This window comes from Molossus molossus, unplaced genomic scaffold, assembly GCF_014108415.1.
Source record: "Molossus molossus isolate mMolMol1 unplaced genomic scaffold, mMolMol1.p scaffold_m16_p_34, whole genome shotgun sequence".
In the NCBI taxonomy this organism is placed as follows: Eukaryota; Metazoa; Chordata; class Mammalia; order Chiroptera; family Molossidae; genus Molossus; species Molossus molossus.
In genome coordinates, this window is record NW_023425371.1 from 764,672 (window position 1) to 781,014 (window position 16,343).

General features: G+C 42.3%; 1 protein-coding gene across 1 annotated transcript in view; it reads left to right on the forward strand.

The window, feature by feature from the left end:
- AFF3 (AF4/FMR2 family member 3) overlaps positions 1 to 16,343 on the forward strand; it is a 538,134-nt gene that overhangs the window by 369,445 nt on the left and 152,346 nt on the right. Inside the window, exon 8 of the mRNA XM_036281386.1 lies at positions 3,249 to 3,300. Within this exon, the coding sequence (XP_036137279.1) occupies positions 3,249 to 3,300 (52 nt within the window). The remainder of the gene's footprint in view (positions 1 to 3,248; positions 3,301 to 16,343) is intronic.

A 16,343-nucleotide genomic window follows, 5' to 3' on the forward strand; every position in this document is an offset into this window, starting at 1 on the left:
CCTGCCACAGGACTGACCAGTCATTCCCTGTTCAGACCCCTTCTTTAGCCCATCATGATGGAGAGTGCAGCGCTGCCATTGCTTTAAGCATTTAAAGGGCACAGATTTAGTAGTATTTCTCTTTTGTGACCTATTGGAGCCATCAAATTGTTTAAAATTCAAATTGTGTCTTCATCTCAGTGGTGAATGTATCTTCTCCTGTCTCACGCTGTAGGGTGGGGTTCTGTGTTAATGACAGGTCCTCAGACAAGACAGACTCTGGGCGTGTACTACATGTCAGGTACTGTGCAAGGCACAGGGGAGCACCTGTGGAGCGTCAGGTTGAAAGTACACATATAGCCCGGGCCAGTTTGGCTCAGTGGTTGGAGCATCGGCCTGCGGACCAGAGAGTCCCGGGTTCGGTTCCCACTAGGGGCACATACCAAAAAAATAAAAATAAATAAATAAAAAAGAAAGTACACATATAGTATGCGTACATGCATCCATATGATTTACTTGCATGTATTTGTGTCTGTGTCTGTGTGTCCTTGCTGGGGCTCATTTTTACCCTCTTCATCTCTGTAATTGTATTTCCATGTGCAAAGTGACCATGCTGTACCCAGACCAATCTCTTATATCCATTTTCTTAATGATCAGTGCAGGTTCCCTCCCAAAGAAACCAGTGTAGTATCCATCCTGAAAACAGCTGACGTAACCCAGATGGCCCCAGTTTTCTTTGGTAGCTTCATGGAGACATCTCCCAAGCACCCAACTAAAAAAAATCTCTTACTGAGAATTTTCTAACTTCTGTTCAGAATTTTCCCTTGAGTCATGATAAAGAAACTGACTCTTAATGACATAGGCACCTAAACATTTCAAGTGAACGTCAGGAATTTCATCACTAAAAATGCAGGATGTTGGGGAGAATTTAGTGTCTCATTCCTTCTGAAGAACAAAAGTAGTCTGGCTCCCTTTCTCCATCCCGCGCGTACTTTCCCCAGAAAGATCCGCTCATAGCCAACACTGAAGGTGCCCACAGCGCTCCCTCCCAGGCTGTTCCTAAGTGTCTTGGTTGGTCTTGTGCTGTCCTTCCTGTCTCCCTGTTGCCACAACAGAAGTGCTGCTTAGAGCAGAGACGGTCAAGGCAGCTTGGTCCCTGTGCTGGTCCAGCCCAGGACTGCTGCAGCCCCAGGCCCCATGTGCAGCAAGGCCTGTGTCCTCTCCACCAGTGGGTCCTTTGGCAAAATTGTTGGCCAAGGTAAAAACATTTATTCAAACATCCAGACAGTGCCTTTTGTTAATAGTCTCAGTTTCCTGTTTTCTTGACATAAGGTGTTTGGAAATGTTTACTGTTTCCGGCTGCTGCGAGCGTGGCTGTTTTACACGCTTTATTGTGATTGTATTTGGTGTGACTACCAGCAGTGATAGACTGGGAAGAGCAACCAATTTCTGCAAATTAAAGTGGGGGGAGGGGGCAGATCGATATGGTGACTTAAACCTCCATTTAGTTTTGTCTTACATAATGCAGGTGTTATAACTCTATTTAGGATTCTGGCAGGAATTGTAGCCACTCAGTGGAAAAATGATTCTGGAAAGGACTAAATTAGGTTATTTTCCAGCTCTAAAGCCAGTTGATGAGGCCTTACGTGTCTCCTGAGTGCACCCCAGACCTGGCCTGGAAGACAGAACACAACAGTATGAGCTTTAAAAAGCTACTTAATTAATTTGCTGCCTCTACTTTTTTTTTTTTAGTCCTCATCCAGGGATATTTTTCCATTGATTTCTAGACAGAATGGAAGGGAGGGAAGGAGAGAAGGAGGGAGAGAGAAACATTAATGTGAGAGAGACACATCTATTGGTTGCCTCCCACATGACCCTGACCGGGGCTGGGGAACAAACGTGCAACCCAGTTACATGCCCTTGACTGGGAATCGAACCTGAAACCCCTTGGTCCATGGGCTGATGCTCTAACCTCTGAGCCACACCAGCCAGGGCAGCTAGCTCTACTTTTACATGAGCAGTGGGACTTTGTCTAGTCAGCGTTTGTTAAGTCGATGTTGTGGCTCTCTGATGAAGAGGCTGTCCCTCATAGTTGTTCTGGCATTGAGTAGACGCCCATTAGCACCAAATCGTATCTGTTATATCTAAGATAGACATGTGAACTATACATAGCAGTCTTCTTTTCTCACCGCTGTTTAATTTCCTAAAAGAAAAAAGAAATTATCAAGTTTACTTTTGGGTTCAGTGTGGACAATCTTCAGAATGTGATCCTCATGCAATTTAGGGAGACAGCCCTGAGACAAGGTGACAGCTGACAAGGGGCCCAGTTCAGTGCATGGGCCTGGGCCCCTTCAAGTACACTGGGGATTCTGTGAGACCTCCGGGCCTGACTCGGAAGAGCAAAGCAAAGCAGGTTGCCACCAGCAGGAGTTTATTAAACGATTAGCAGGGCATCGCCACCAGAATCACAGCCAACTCACACTGGCCATCACGACCCTGCTCCTTCCATCTACCAGCCTCAAGGAAATCAGAGGAAGTCCCTTACAACATGAAGATGCATGGGGCAAACTTCCAGCGGTCGAGAGGAACTGGCCCTTTAAAATGACAAAAACTGAACTGGTTCCAGGCTCCCTTAGTTAAATCCCATTAAATCCTTGATGACCACTGGTGAAACATTTCTTTACCTAACTTGTCGGATAGTCAGGAAGCATTTCTGGTTTACATCTCATTCTGCATTATCTGGGGGCGCCCAGAACCTGTGCCAGGACTCAACCTGTGTGGGATGTAAGTCTTGGGAACCTTGTCACCTAGGATGCAAGTTCAGTAAAATTGTCTCCTCCAGGTTCTGATGCAGCTGGACCTCGTTTGGCTTATGTCAGCAAAAGAGATCGAAGTTCAGAATGCCTTGCACAGAGAATGCTAATGGGGTTTATTTCCTTAAATTTTCTGTAAAATGAAGTGGAAGGAAACAGGTTCCATCTGTTAGATACTCATCTCCTGGCGAGGTCCCTACTCTGAGCCTCTGGTTGTTTACAAACAGCTCCTTAGTGGCTCCTCACAGATCCATGCCTGGGCAATGCTATTATGGAGAAGAAATTATTTGGAAGTCCGGTTCTCAGACAATAAAAAGGTGATTCAAAAGCCTGCTGCTGCACATTTTAAAAAATTGTTAATGGGAGAATGGAAATATATGTAATCTCTCTTAAATCTTTAAGACTGTAACACTCACATGTTGGGTTTTTGTTTTCTTTTTCTGCTTCCTTTTTAAGAGAAAGGTGATGCTGAGCCAGAGAGTCCAGACAATGGCACCTCGAATACATCGTAAGTCTCTCTCTTTCTGTGTGTGATGGCGGCCCTTCAGTGTGCCTGTAATATGAAACAGTGCAAGCACCTTGTAAAAGTAGAAATAATGATGGCAGGAAGGCTGTGGTTCTCCTTCTCATGATAATGTCTTTTTAAATGCTCTGAGTGCACATGCATTTCTGGAGGTCTTTGTTATGCTTTAATACAGAAAGAATAATATCAAAAACTCAAATGCTTCTTTTCATAATGAGATTTGAAGGTACATGATGGTGGGAGAAGAGAGGGAAACCCTTTAGAATTTGTTTGGAGACTTTCACCATCACTGTTGTAAATAATGGAGAACTCCTCTCATGTGCTGGGAGGCATTCTGTCCTGCATGTCCGTCTGTGAATACCAATGTCATTCAAAAAGCCTGCCATCGGCAACCTCACCTCAGAATTATGCAGAAAATACAATGATAGCTTTCCCTGGAACCTCGTGAGTTTGTTGATGTTTTTCAATTAACAAAAGCAGTTTTTAAATGAAAAGGAAAGGCACTTATAAAACACGTGTTCCTCGGCATTTTGCCTTTTTCCTCTCAGCACTCAAGGAATCCAAATACGTTTTAATGAATGATTCAATACCCAATTTATGTACCAAAGTTTAAATGAAATAATTCAGGAGCTAACAAACTATTTTAGGAATCACTAATAGGTTTGCTCTTTGAAAATCTTTATTATGACTCTGAGGGGTGATGGATGGCTTCTTATTCTTTGACAGGTTTGTGAATTTAACTTTAAATGGATCAGCACTCTTATTACTAAGCATTTAAAATGCTATTCATTAGAAATTACTATTTGTGGAATAATGTTATTGAGTATCTTAGTTTTTCTAAGATCTGTTTCTCACTCTAGAAAAATATTTTGGCTTGCATAGGATGGCTATATATTTTATGAAGGATATGATTATATGTTTGTCTCCCTTAAGAGGTTACCCTAAAAGTTCTAAACGTTCCTTTGTCATGATTTCTGATGATATAATACATGTGATTAGTTTTAAATGGTTAAAATATCACTAACTTTAAAATTTTTATGCTGCAAAATATAATGGGAAAAGGGTTTTAATGCCATCTGGAGGCATTCTAGAGAACTGAAAAGGGGAGAATCATTTAAAAATTTGGTTCTTTTAAATAACTTGAGACTGGATAAGAATTTATACTACTAGAATGTAAGCTATTTGGGAGTAAGTTATATTTTTATAAGTAATTTTATAAAAGTGTTAATTATTATGGAAACAATATTTTTGAATTCTCATTAACAAAATCATTTTAAACAAGCAGACAAAGGTACATACAAAATATATTGGAAAACTGCTAACATCCTACATTTAATTTTACAAATTTTAAAATCTCACTTGGTAGACACCAATTTTGTTAATGCAGTTTGATGTACCATTAAAGTTCTTCTTCCTGTATGCATGTCTAAAAATTAAAAAATAAATCTATTCTCTAAGGGAACTGGTTTCCACACCTCCGTACCTTATGAAAATAAATACGTTGTCCGAGGAATTCTGTTAAAGCCTCTGGAGATTGGAGAACAGTGCACGCTGGGAGCATTGCCCACATTCCTCTCTCTTTAAGCAAAGCAGTTGCTTAGCCATTGGCCTCACCTGCCTCTGGGACTAGACGGAGCAGAAATAACGCTGAGGTTGCAAGGATCTGCACTTGGGCTTCTCACAGAGCTCTCTGACGGGTCCTGTAGTGATTCGGCACGAGCCGCGTGGAGTGAGCAGAGAGCAAGGACCCAGGGTGCCGCGGATGTGTAAGCATCTTGCATTGTCTGCGGTGCCTTATCTGAGCTTTATTTAGGTAGACGGACAGTATCCTTATTTTATATAGAAGGACTGTAAGGATCAGAGAAGCCATTCAACTCAAGTTAGAAAAGTAGGATACAGATTTTTGTATATTTTGCTTTTTTGTCCATTTACTCTGCTGAGGAGTCAGTGGATCTTAGGAGACAAAGCAAAGCCATGAGTCAGAAGCAAGTAGAAAATTTGGGGCCAGATTATTTGTTAAGTGGTAATGTATTAATTTGCTAGGGCTGCTGTAACAATGTACCACAGACTGGATGCTTAAGCAACAAAAATGTATGATCTCATGGTTCTGGAGCCTAGACGTTCAAGATTGGTCAGTAGGGTTGGTTTCCTCTGTGAAAGAAGTACCTGGTCAAGGCCTGGTGACTTGTCCTGTATATGGACATCTCCTTCTCTGTGTCTGTTCATGCAATCTTCCTTCTAAGCATGTCTCTGAGTCCCAGTTTCCCCTTTCTATAATACCAGTTATACTGGATTAGGGCCCACCCCCAAGGCCTGGTTTAATATGATCACCCCTATAAAGACCCTGGCTCCAAATAAAGTCACATTCTAAGAGGTTAGGACTTCAACATATGAATTGGGGGTGGGGAGTGGGGGACTCAACTCATAACATTAAGGGTCAGAATAATCAGAATGATTCCAAAGCCAGCTTGGCAGAAGCAGATGAACAGATGCCAGGAGATGGAACGAGGGGAGAGGACCTCAGTAAAACAAATCAGAAATGATGAGCTCCATGGGAGCTGAAGGGATGAAGCAGAGCAAAGAAAATTGTAGAAAACGCATGGGGTGCTAGGAAAGACATTGTTTTCACGTTCATGGTTTGATGGAACAGACTTGGCTTTGGTAATGCCTGTCCATCCCTCTGTGTGAATCCATGACCCTGGGAGTCATTAAAAGCCATTGTATGGGCTTAAATAAGGTATAAAGTTGGAAGCCTCAAGACAGAGGGCTAATTTCCTGAACACAAATCTTTCCTCACTGGAGCAAAAGATTAATCATGGTAAGTTTTAGACAATCATTGCCTGATAGGACAGAGTAGTCTGAATAACACCGGAAGATCCCTCCAGGAGATATTATTCAATGATACTATGAAAATTCATAAAAATGAAAAGTGTAGTTTATTCTTAACACAAAAAAAACCTACAAATTAGAATTTCTGTAAAGTACCAGTTATGTTAATGATGGGAGACCTTGTATTGGATTAACTCTTCTGCAGATAACTCTGGATAAAATATTTTTTAAACTAATAGAAGGCAGAAAATGTTGGGGATTTGATCCTTCAAAGAAGAAAATTAGACTGGGTGAGATCTACATTTATGCAGCTTCCCCCTTAAAGGTACTTCCAGTCCACACAGAACAAGAATTCAAGGAGAAAGCCACAGTCTTATTGCATGAAGTGTCAGAGAATGGAGTTCAAGGTTACGAGAGTGACAAGGCAACGTCAAGAGAATGAGAAAGCTGGCAGAAAATGTTTGCAAAAGACACATCTGCTAAAGGACTGATACCCAAACCAAGGAATACTTAAAACTCAACAGTAAGAAAATAACCCAATTAAAAAGTGAGCCAACCTCGGTATCCGACATCTCACCAAAGAAGAAATGCATGTGGCAAATAATCATATGGAAAGATTCTCTGCATCATCTGTTACCAAGGAAATGCAGTCAAAACAGTGGTACACCCTATTACAATCGCAGAACCCAGACAACACCAGGGGCTGGGAGGATGCAGAGCAGCAGGAACTCGCATGCATCGCTGATGGGAATGCACAGTGGTGAGGCCCCACTGGAAAACAGTTCAGCGGTTTCTTACAAAACTAAACATACTCTCACCATACAATCCAGTAGGCATGCCCTTTGGTATATACACAAAGCTGCTGAAACTCATATCCACACAAAAATTTTACCTCAACTAAAAAAAAAAGAAAGAAAGAAAGAAAAAATAAATTTACAGGAAGGATTACTATTTATGTGACAGCTTTTCTTCCCTATAATAATAATAACACTAATAATTAACATGTTTTGAGCCTCTACATTGACCAGGTACTAGTCTTAACACTGGACATGTTTTCTCACCTCTAATTCTTACAAAACAAAAATAATACCTTATTTTACAGGCAAAATAGGTTAATTAAGGTTTCTGCTTTATATAGCTTGAAGTGGGAAAGTCAGGATTTGAACCCAGGATTCAGATCCTGGAAGCCAAGCTCTTAACCGTTGTTCCATTCTGCTGGCTCTCAGAGCTCTTTGGCGGTTTCTCTAGAGAGAATAATCATTCCAGGAAAGCGAGTAATGAAGATACGGCCTGCCGAGAAGAGGAGACTGCGGTCCTGCTAGAAAGTCATTCGTACTAGAAAATCTCTAGAAATAATGAGCAAATGGAGATTTCCAAAAACTGTGAAGGCCACAGTTTGTTGGGGTCACCATGCTTGCTTGATCCAGATTTTCCCACCACCAACAAATTCACCCTCGAGTCTAAGGTCAGCAGCACAGGCTTGTAGCAGAATCCTAAGGGAGGATCCTTCCACATCTGTAGATGACCTTCAGTTGCACAAAGTAAATATAATTTTAAAGAATAAATGAAGATTTGAAATGACTTTCATGAAGAAATTGGATAAGACACGAAGTATTCGGCTCCTAGGAGGAAAAATAAGCAAAATGAGGCAGAAGGAAAATGGTTCATCAGAGGTACAGTTTGTACGGTAAGAGACTTGGAAATTATTATAAGCTCAAACTGAATTAGAGTGACCCATGAAATTTTTTTTCTCCAAAGTTAATACAGTAGTTGGAATTAATCTGTAGAAAGTGCCTATTACTGAATATATGTACCCCTATGTTCATAGCAGTGTTATTTGCAATAGCTAAGATCTGGAAACAGCCATCAATAGGTGAGTGGATAGAAACGCTGTGGTACATTTACACAATGGACTACTATGTGGCTGTAAAAAAGAAGGAGCTCTTACCCTTTGCAACAGCATGGATGGGCCTGGATATTATTGTTCTAAGTGAAATAAGCCAGACAAAGACAAATATCACATGATCTCACTTATATGTGGAATCTAATGAACGAGATAAACTGACAACCAAAATAGGTCCAGAGGCATGGATGCATGTATAGACTGACAGACCTGGGGTGGGGGGTGCCAGAAGAGATTAACCAAATAATTTATATGCATATGTGCATAGCCCATGGACACAGACAACAGTGTGGGGAAGGCCTGGAGTAGGGCAGGGGCTGGGTGGAGGGGAACAAAGTGTGAGAAAATGGGGGACATCTGTAAAACTGTCAACAATAAATTTTAAAAAAGAAAATGTGCATTACCTAGGAGGCACTCAATAAATAGTTATTATTCCTATAGTTACCAGATTCGTGATTTATAAAAGATAGAAACAACCCTGCCTTGCCAGTTGGTAGTGATCCGAGTTTATTAGAACTTTAATCTTTTCTTTTTAAAAGAAAAGTGGAAAACTTAGAAAGCGTTAAGGGTGTTAAAAACAAAAATTGATAGAAGTCTTTTAGGGAAGCATGGACTGTGAAGGAGAAAGGCTGAGTGGTGAGTCTACACCAAAGATGTCAACCAAAATGAGCATCTCCCAAGCCTTCTGATGTTGGGATTAAAGACCAGGGGCACATGGTGTTGCCTCTCCCAGTGAAGAATACGTGGCCTGGAGGCAGCTAAAGAATTCACCTCCACCACGGACCCGTTTTAAAATGTCTTGGGAGACTTGGATATCCATGAATGGTGGAACAGAGTGGGTCTGGGTGATGCCCCAAGCTCCTTTCTAGGTGTATAATGTGCAACCCCATGAGTCATTTATCAAGATGAAATGTGTTCATATCAATGGAAAGTGTTTGTCTTCAGCAGTTGAGGCTATTATAACAAACTACCATAACCGGGTGGCTTGAACAACAGAAGTTGATTTCTCATGGTCTGGAGGCTGAGAAGTGAAGGATGAAGGCGCAGGCAGATGCAGTATCTGGTGAGGGCCGACTTCCGGGCTCAGTGCCTCCTCACTGTGTCCTCACATGGCAGAGAGCAGAGGAAGCAGAAGCTACCTCTCTCCTGTTTCTTCTTATAAGAGCATTAATCCCACTCATGAGGGCTCCACCCTCATTACCTAATCACTTCCCAGAGGGTCCCCCTCTTAGTACGGTCACAGTGGGGGTTAGAATTTCAACATACGAATTTTGGAGAAAGATGGCAGTGTTCATAGTTCATAACAGTATTCATTAAAAATATCTTATGCCCATTATAGAGCTATCTTAGAACATGTTAAATAAGAAGGGAAAATATACAGAGGAACAATTGTGTGCTAAGCGTGTAAAGAAATCTATTGTTTACGCATGTGCGTTTAATAATAATGTCACACAGACTGATCTGGAAGTTGAGAGATCAAAGTCCATTTGAGAACTGTTACCAAAAGATGCTTTTTTTTTCCCCCAGAGAAATTTGAAACCTTCCTGGTATTTATTTTGGCCATAGCAATCGTGTTTAAAATGAACTGTGGCTGTTCCTTTGGTTTATGAGGTCTCTGTCCCCAGAGGCTTCCTTTCCATATCTGTTTAAGTACTTTGCCAGGATCCTGTCTGCCGCGAAAGTGAGAAACCTAGTGCACAGCCTCTGCCTAGAAAAAAATCAATCAGATGCTGTGTCTCCAACTCTTAGACACCAAGAATAAAAAATAGCATAGGAAGGGCCTTGAGGGCTCCCTGAACTCCTTCACTGTGGTAGATGAACAAACCGGACCGGAGGCCTTGGAGAGACAGGGCTTACCTGATGGGGAGGAAGGAAGCCCTCGACCCAGCATTCAGACACCAACAGGTCCAGGTGGAGCTGGGCCAAGTGGTTTGACCAGCATTTAAACATATTATATGCTTTACTGTGTTTAAATGTAGGTCAGACCACACAAATTCCTTACGAGATGTAAGGAGGTTTTGTCCGTTTTCCCTGAGGGGGAAATTGGACACTGCTGTGATATTCTTGACTCTCAGATCAAAACACTAAGCAAACCCAAGAATGATTAGAAGTTTTGCCATCACAAAACAAGACTGCAAACCTTATCTCCAGTGTTCTTACACCAGATTGGAAGGACCCTGGGCCCAGGGGTCATGAGAGAAGTCAGCAGCAAAACTAGGGACTGTGTCCCCTGTCCCTGTGGCTCCCCAACAACTCATACTTCCTCTTTCCCCTGCGCGTGCGGCTCCATCAGAGTGAGCCTCTCCTCAGATGCTTTGTAGATCAGGGTTTCTCAAACTTTTGTTTTATACTTTAATGTTTTTTTCAATTTTAATTGTGAGAAATACACATAACATAAAATTTACCATCTTAACAGTTTTATATATACAGTGCCCCTCCCCCATTCATGGGATACATTCCAAGCGCCACAGTGGACGTCTGAGACTGCAGACAGCACTGAACCCTATTTATGCTGTTTGTCCTAGTCACACACCTTTTCACGTATAGAAAGCACTTCACGGCTTCCCTTTGGCATATCCAAATTGCCAGTGTCACTACTCTTGTGCTTTGGGGCCACTGTGAAGTAAAATGAGGGTGACCTGAACACAAGCACTGTGATATCACAACGGTCACCGAGACGCTACGAAGCGACGAGCGGGTGGGGAACATAAACAGCGAGGAGATGCTGGACAAAGGGACGATTCACGTCCCCGGCAGGACGGAGCAGGACAGTGCAAGATTGAATCACGCTACTCGGAATAGCACACAATTTGAAAGTTACGAATTGTTTATTTCTGGAATTTTCTATTTAATATATTTGGATCACGACTGACCACAGGTAACTGAAACTGTGGAAAGCAAACCCACAGGTAAGGGGGACGACTGTACAGCGCAGTAGCATTAAGTACATTCACTTTGTTGTGCTGCTGTCACCACTTTTCCCAGAATTCTTTGCATCTTCCCAAACGGAAACTGTGTACCCGTTGATATGCCAAGTTAATAAATTGCCATAGCAAATAACTCCCCATTTTACCCTCTCCCCCTGCAGCCACCGTTCTGCCTTCCGTTTCTATGGATTTGACTACTCTAGGGACCTCATAGACGTGGAATCATACAGTATTTGCGCTTTGTGACTGGATTATTTCACTTGGCAAAATGTCTTCAGGTTTCATCCATGTCATAGCATGTGTCAGAAGTTCCTTCCTACTTAGAAAAGGAGTTTCCTTTTTTAAGGCTGAATAACATTCCTTTCTGTGTGTGTACGTTTTATTGGTCATCTATCCATGGACCCTCGGGTTGCCCCTGCCTTTGGCTGTTGTGAACAGTGCTGCTTAGGAGCATGAGTGTACAGAGATCTCCCTGAGTGCCTGCTCAATTATTTTAGGTATATACTCATCCCAGACTGTTTGAACATAACCCACACAGTCAAAAACACATTTGACATCAGCCTGTGCGTGTATGTACAAAAGCAGGTGTCACAACATTACCTACCGCTGCTCTGACATTTTCCATCCTCATACAGTTGTTTAAATGCAGGTCAAACCACACAAATTCACTTTTGTACGTTCACAAAGTGCAGTAGTTGCTGACCCACTCATGAGGCAGTTTGTGCCGAAGGAGGGGAGAGAAGGCAGTGACAGTACTGCCCTGCCCTGTTCTAGCCCTGGCCGAGTCCCGATAGCCTCGTTCTTCTTTCCCCATTTTACAGATGAGTAAACCAAGGCTGAAAGGCTGTAAGAATTTCGTCCAGTCCTGGCTGGTTTGACTCAGCAGTTAGAGCATCGGCCTGAGAACCAAAGAGTCTCGGGTTCAATTCCGGTTAAGGGCACGTTCCTCGGTTGCGGTTCGGTTCCCAGTCCTGGCCAATGTTGTGAGGAGACAGCCATTCAATGTGTCTCTCTCACATTGATGTCTTCTCTCTCTCTCTCTCTCTCTCTCCCTCCCCCCCCTTTGCGTCTCCTCCTCCCCCTCCCTCCCTCCTCTCTTCCCCCTCTCTTTACCTCTCTCCCACTCTATCTGAAGATAAATGAAAAAGATCCTCAAGTGAGGATTTAAAAAAAAAAAAGAATTTTGTCCAAAGACTTGTATCCACTGAATCTGTTTTCACTCAGATCTGTCAGCCGCCAGGACGTGATTAATTTATGTGGCACCCTGCAGTACCCCCTAACAGAACCCTAACATCCTAACAGGACTGAGGAAAACTTTAACCCAAAGGACTGACACGTCAGAAAAGTTTAGGACTGTTCAAGGCTCAAGAAGTAGGTATTTGGGGTGTGTATCATACAAGAAGGTAAAGTTGTTCAGTGACCCCTAATTAGACCATGTAAGCAACTGCTTCCTTCACTTAATGGTTAAGGTAGCCAGAGTCTCTACGAGGGGGGTTGGCACCTTTGCAGTAGGTTCTTCAGTCCACAGAGATAGTAATGAGTACACTGCAGCTACGCTGTGTTCACTGTGGCTTTGGCAGATGGCAGTGTTTTTCTGGGGAGTCACTGGGGCCTTGGGGAAGTGTGGTAAATCAATAAATGATGCCTGATATTAACAGACTGAGTATACAGGTACTTCCTTCAGATGTTTGCTTTCATATAGCTTCTTCATGATCTTGTGTTGAAGCCTTGCCCGGCATTTAGAACAGAATACTTGTTCCGCAAATTATCACATGAATAAGTGCAGAATAACACAGGATAGTTGGAGTACCCTTGTACATTTTATGTATCCTTTTTCAGAAATACCATTAACTACACTTGTCCTTGCTCATCTGCAGATTTTAAGTAAGATATAAACCTCCAAAATGCAGGTTTGTGTTTGTACAGACTGAATTCTGTCCCTTCCCTGGGCTGCCCCCAGATCACAGATTCTCTTTGTTACCCCCATGCTCTGATGCTCGTCCCTCCCCAGGCAGCCTGGTACCAAGATGGTATTTCCATGTATTCAATGCCTGTTTTGTGCCAGGCATTCTGGACCGTGTGTTATTTAATTTTCGCAACAGTCCAGTGAGGTGTATTACTCCGTTATCACAGCTCATGTTACAGAAGAGAGTCTAGATCTCAGAGAAATATGTTGGCTTGAGGAGGTTTCACTGTTGGCAGAGCTGAGATTCCAAACGGGCCGGCTCCAGAGGCGTTTGGTAGCACCCCTTTAGGTCTGTGGTCCAGTGCAAGGGCACAGGAAGTGGAAGAGACGTTAAGGAAGAAATCTTGTTTCTGAACAAAGGGCTGGCATGGCCCTAAAAGCCCTTGATACCTGCATTCCCTCCATATTTTCAAGAGACTGCATCCCAAAGAGAAGGAGGTGGGGGGATGCCTGGTTACGGGCCACGAGTAAAGGGGGGATTTCGGCACAGTGATGGAGGTTGTAGAAATAGCAGAGGCTGGAGTCTGGAGTTCATCTGACAAGGGCCTGCTGCTGTGGCCAAGGATATTACGGTGGAGCAGTGTTCACATGATCCCACCAAAGCACGTAAAGTATTCAAGCCGCTGCCTGCACAAGTCTGCCATGGAGCATTCCACCCCCACTTTCAGCTTCTTAAATGGGGGAGCTAAATATACAAAGATAATGGGCAGCTGACCAAACTTTCACACACATGCACACACCCACATGACTGTGTTAAAAAAGCCCTCCTGTTTAAAAATGAATGGGATCGAAGGCATTTCTTTAGAATAGTGTCGATTTACATGATTAAGAGGTAGCAGATACTTAGGGCTGACTGTGTGCCAGACTGTGCCCTGAACGCCTTGTAAACCCTAGGATAACTCTGGAAGATGAGGCAACTGCTGCGCGGGGGCCACGGGTGTCAACTAAAACCCCTGTAAGATGATTCACGTTTTTGAATCCGCATAGTAACTCGAAAAAGTAGACAGCATTAGAATCTCCTTTTTATAGATAAAGAAACTGAGGCTCACAGGTAGTGTGGCCAAGCCAGGATGTGGCCCAGAGGTGTGTGACTTGAAAATACTTTCTCAGACACTGCCTCAGACTCAGACACCTGTGTTGAACCGTGTGTCCATTCAACTGGATGCTGTGACTGGCTCAAAACAAACACGGGAGGTTCAGAGTGGCCGATGGAAGCAAACCCAGCGACTGGGGACTCTTTTCATTCGAAAGTGTGTTTAACACTAATGCTAGAGGATTCAATTAATCAATTGGCTTTTAGGGATAGGAAAGAGAGTGTTCCTGGTTTGCTTTTGGAGGTTTGGAGAGCGGAGAGAATAATCAGCAGTAAGTGAGACAGGAAAAACACCCAGTGTTGGATAGAGGCTGTCAACCACATAGCTTCATTTCTGGAAACAATATCATGCTAATTTCACACAACGCCAGAAGCTGTAGACTCTGAAAACAAAAAGATTTTTTTTAAAGGATAAATACATAAAATATGGTTATTCACAATTTTGAAAAAAAATAAGTATTTTTGTATTTGAGCACAAGAAAATAATCTTTTTTGTGTGAGCCAGTTGTAAAAATGGAGACAGTCTCTGGTTTTGTGTTTTGCTCTCCTATTGACAGTTTGGGCTAGGTCATATGACCCCCACCCCCCAAAATCTACTGAGCATTTACATGTGTTAGGTACTGTTCTAAGCATTTTACTTATATCATTTTCACAGCTCTCTGGGATGGTTATCCCCATTTACAGATAAGGGCAATGATGCACAGAGAGGGTAAGTAATTTGCCCAGAGTCACACAGCTCATGTCCCCTGAGCCCATGCTTTTAACTATACTTCCATACAGCCTCCATTTTGACTGTTAGAGTTCAAAATCTTTCCAAAATACTGAATATAACATGTCTCTGAATAAGAAAACCACATTTCTAAATTGTGTGTTACCCCTGAGAACACACAGACAATGGAAACTACACTTGAATTCGTAATTAATGTAGTTAAGCTCTTTATTAACTTTTAGAATGTCCAAGAGTTCTTCATTTTATTACACTTTAAAGTGCATTTGAATTTTATATTTTAAAAATAATTACTGTTATTAGTCTTGCTGAGTCACCTCAGAGTGAGAACTATAGAAAGAAGACTTTTCCAGTGCCTTTGAAAATACTAAATTTGATGTTCAAATTTTGAAGAAAAATGATCCATTAAAATGAGATTTCGCCCTAGCCGGTTTGGCTCAGTGGTTAGAGCGTTGGCCTGTGGTCCGGAGAGACCCGGGTTCAGTTCCCGCTGAGGGCGCGTACCTCGGTTGCAGTTTGTCCCCAGCCCTGGTTGGTCTAGCGGGTGGCAGCCACTCGATGTGTCCCTTTCACATGGATGTTTCTCTTTCTCTCTCTTCCTCTTCTTCCTCTCTCTCCTTCCCACTCTATCTGAACAAAAAATGGGAAAATGTCCTTGGGTGAGGATAAAAAAACAAAAAAAATGAGATTTCATGTGGGTTTGTTGCTTGTCTAAGATCCCATGTTGCCTGGGGGATCGATTTTGCCAGTTCAGGACTCAGGTGATGCCTGGTGAGACCTGAACCCTGGTGGGCTTCTGCAGTGTCAGGATGTGCTATGCTGTGGAGCTCTCAGTAAAACGTGGGTCAGAAATGAACTGCAGTGTGCCTTGGAGGAGGTTACACCTAGACAAAAAGCATTCAGAAGGATGGGAATGGAAATTTCTCTTCTTCCAGGAGATGTAAATGGATGTCTTTGTTGTTTTTTCATCCCTTCTGTTTAACTTTCAAACTAGGATTGCCAGATAAAATACAAGACAGCCAGTTAAATTTGAATTTCAGATTCAGAAGGAATAACTTTTTAGTGTAGTTCTGTCCGTGCAATATTTGGGAATAATTATTTAGCATAAGTATGTCTTAAGCAATATTTGGGAAATAATTATACTAAAAAAGATTATTTGTTTTTACCAGAAATTTAAATTTGAGCATTCTATATTTTTTATTTGCTAATTCTAGCAACCCTACCTAACACCACACATAAAGCGTAGGTCCAAGTAACTTAAGTCCATAATTTATTGAAGAATAGAAGACAGACAAGTAAAGAAGTAAAAAGGGGGAGAATAAAAAGAGGGGAAAGAAATAAAGTAATACAAGGAGAGAGAGAGAGAGAGAGAGAAAATGAGAATGGATTCTGGCAATCTGCCAAGTAAAACAACCAACATTTTGCAAGAAAGAAATCCTAAAATTGAGGTCATGGGATGGAAAAAGTTTGTTTCACAGACGCCAGCCTGAACATTAGCCAAGAGAAGAAAAGCATCCTATTAACATCTGAATACCAAAGCTCATCCAGGAATGGAAAGATTTGGAACGTAAAGATCCTTAGCT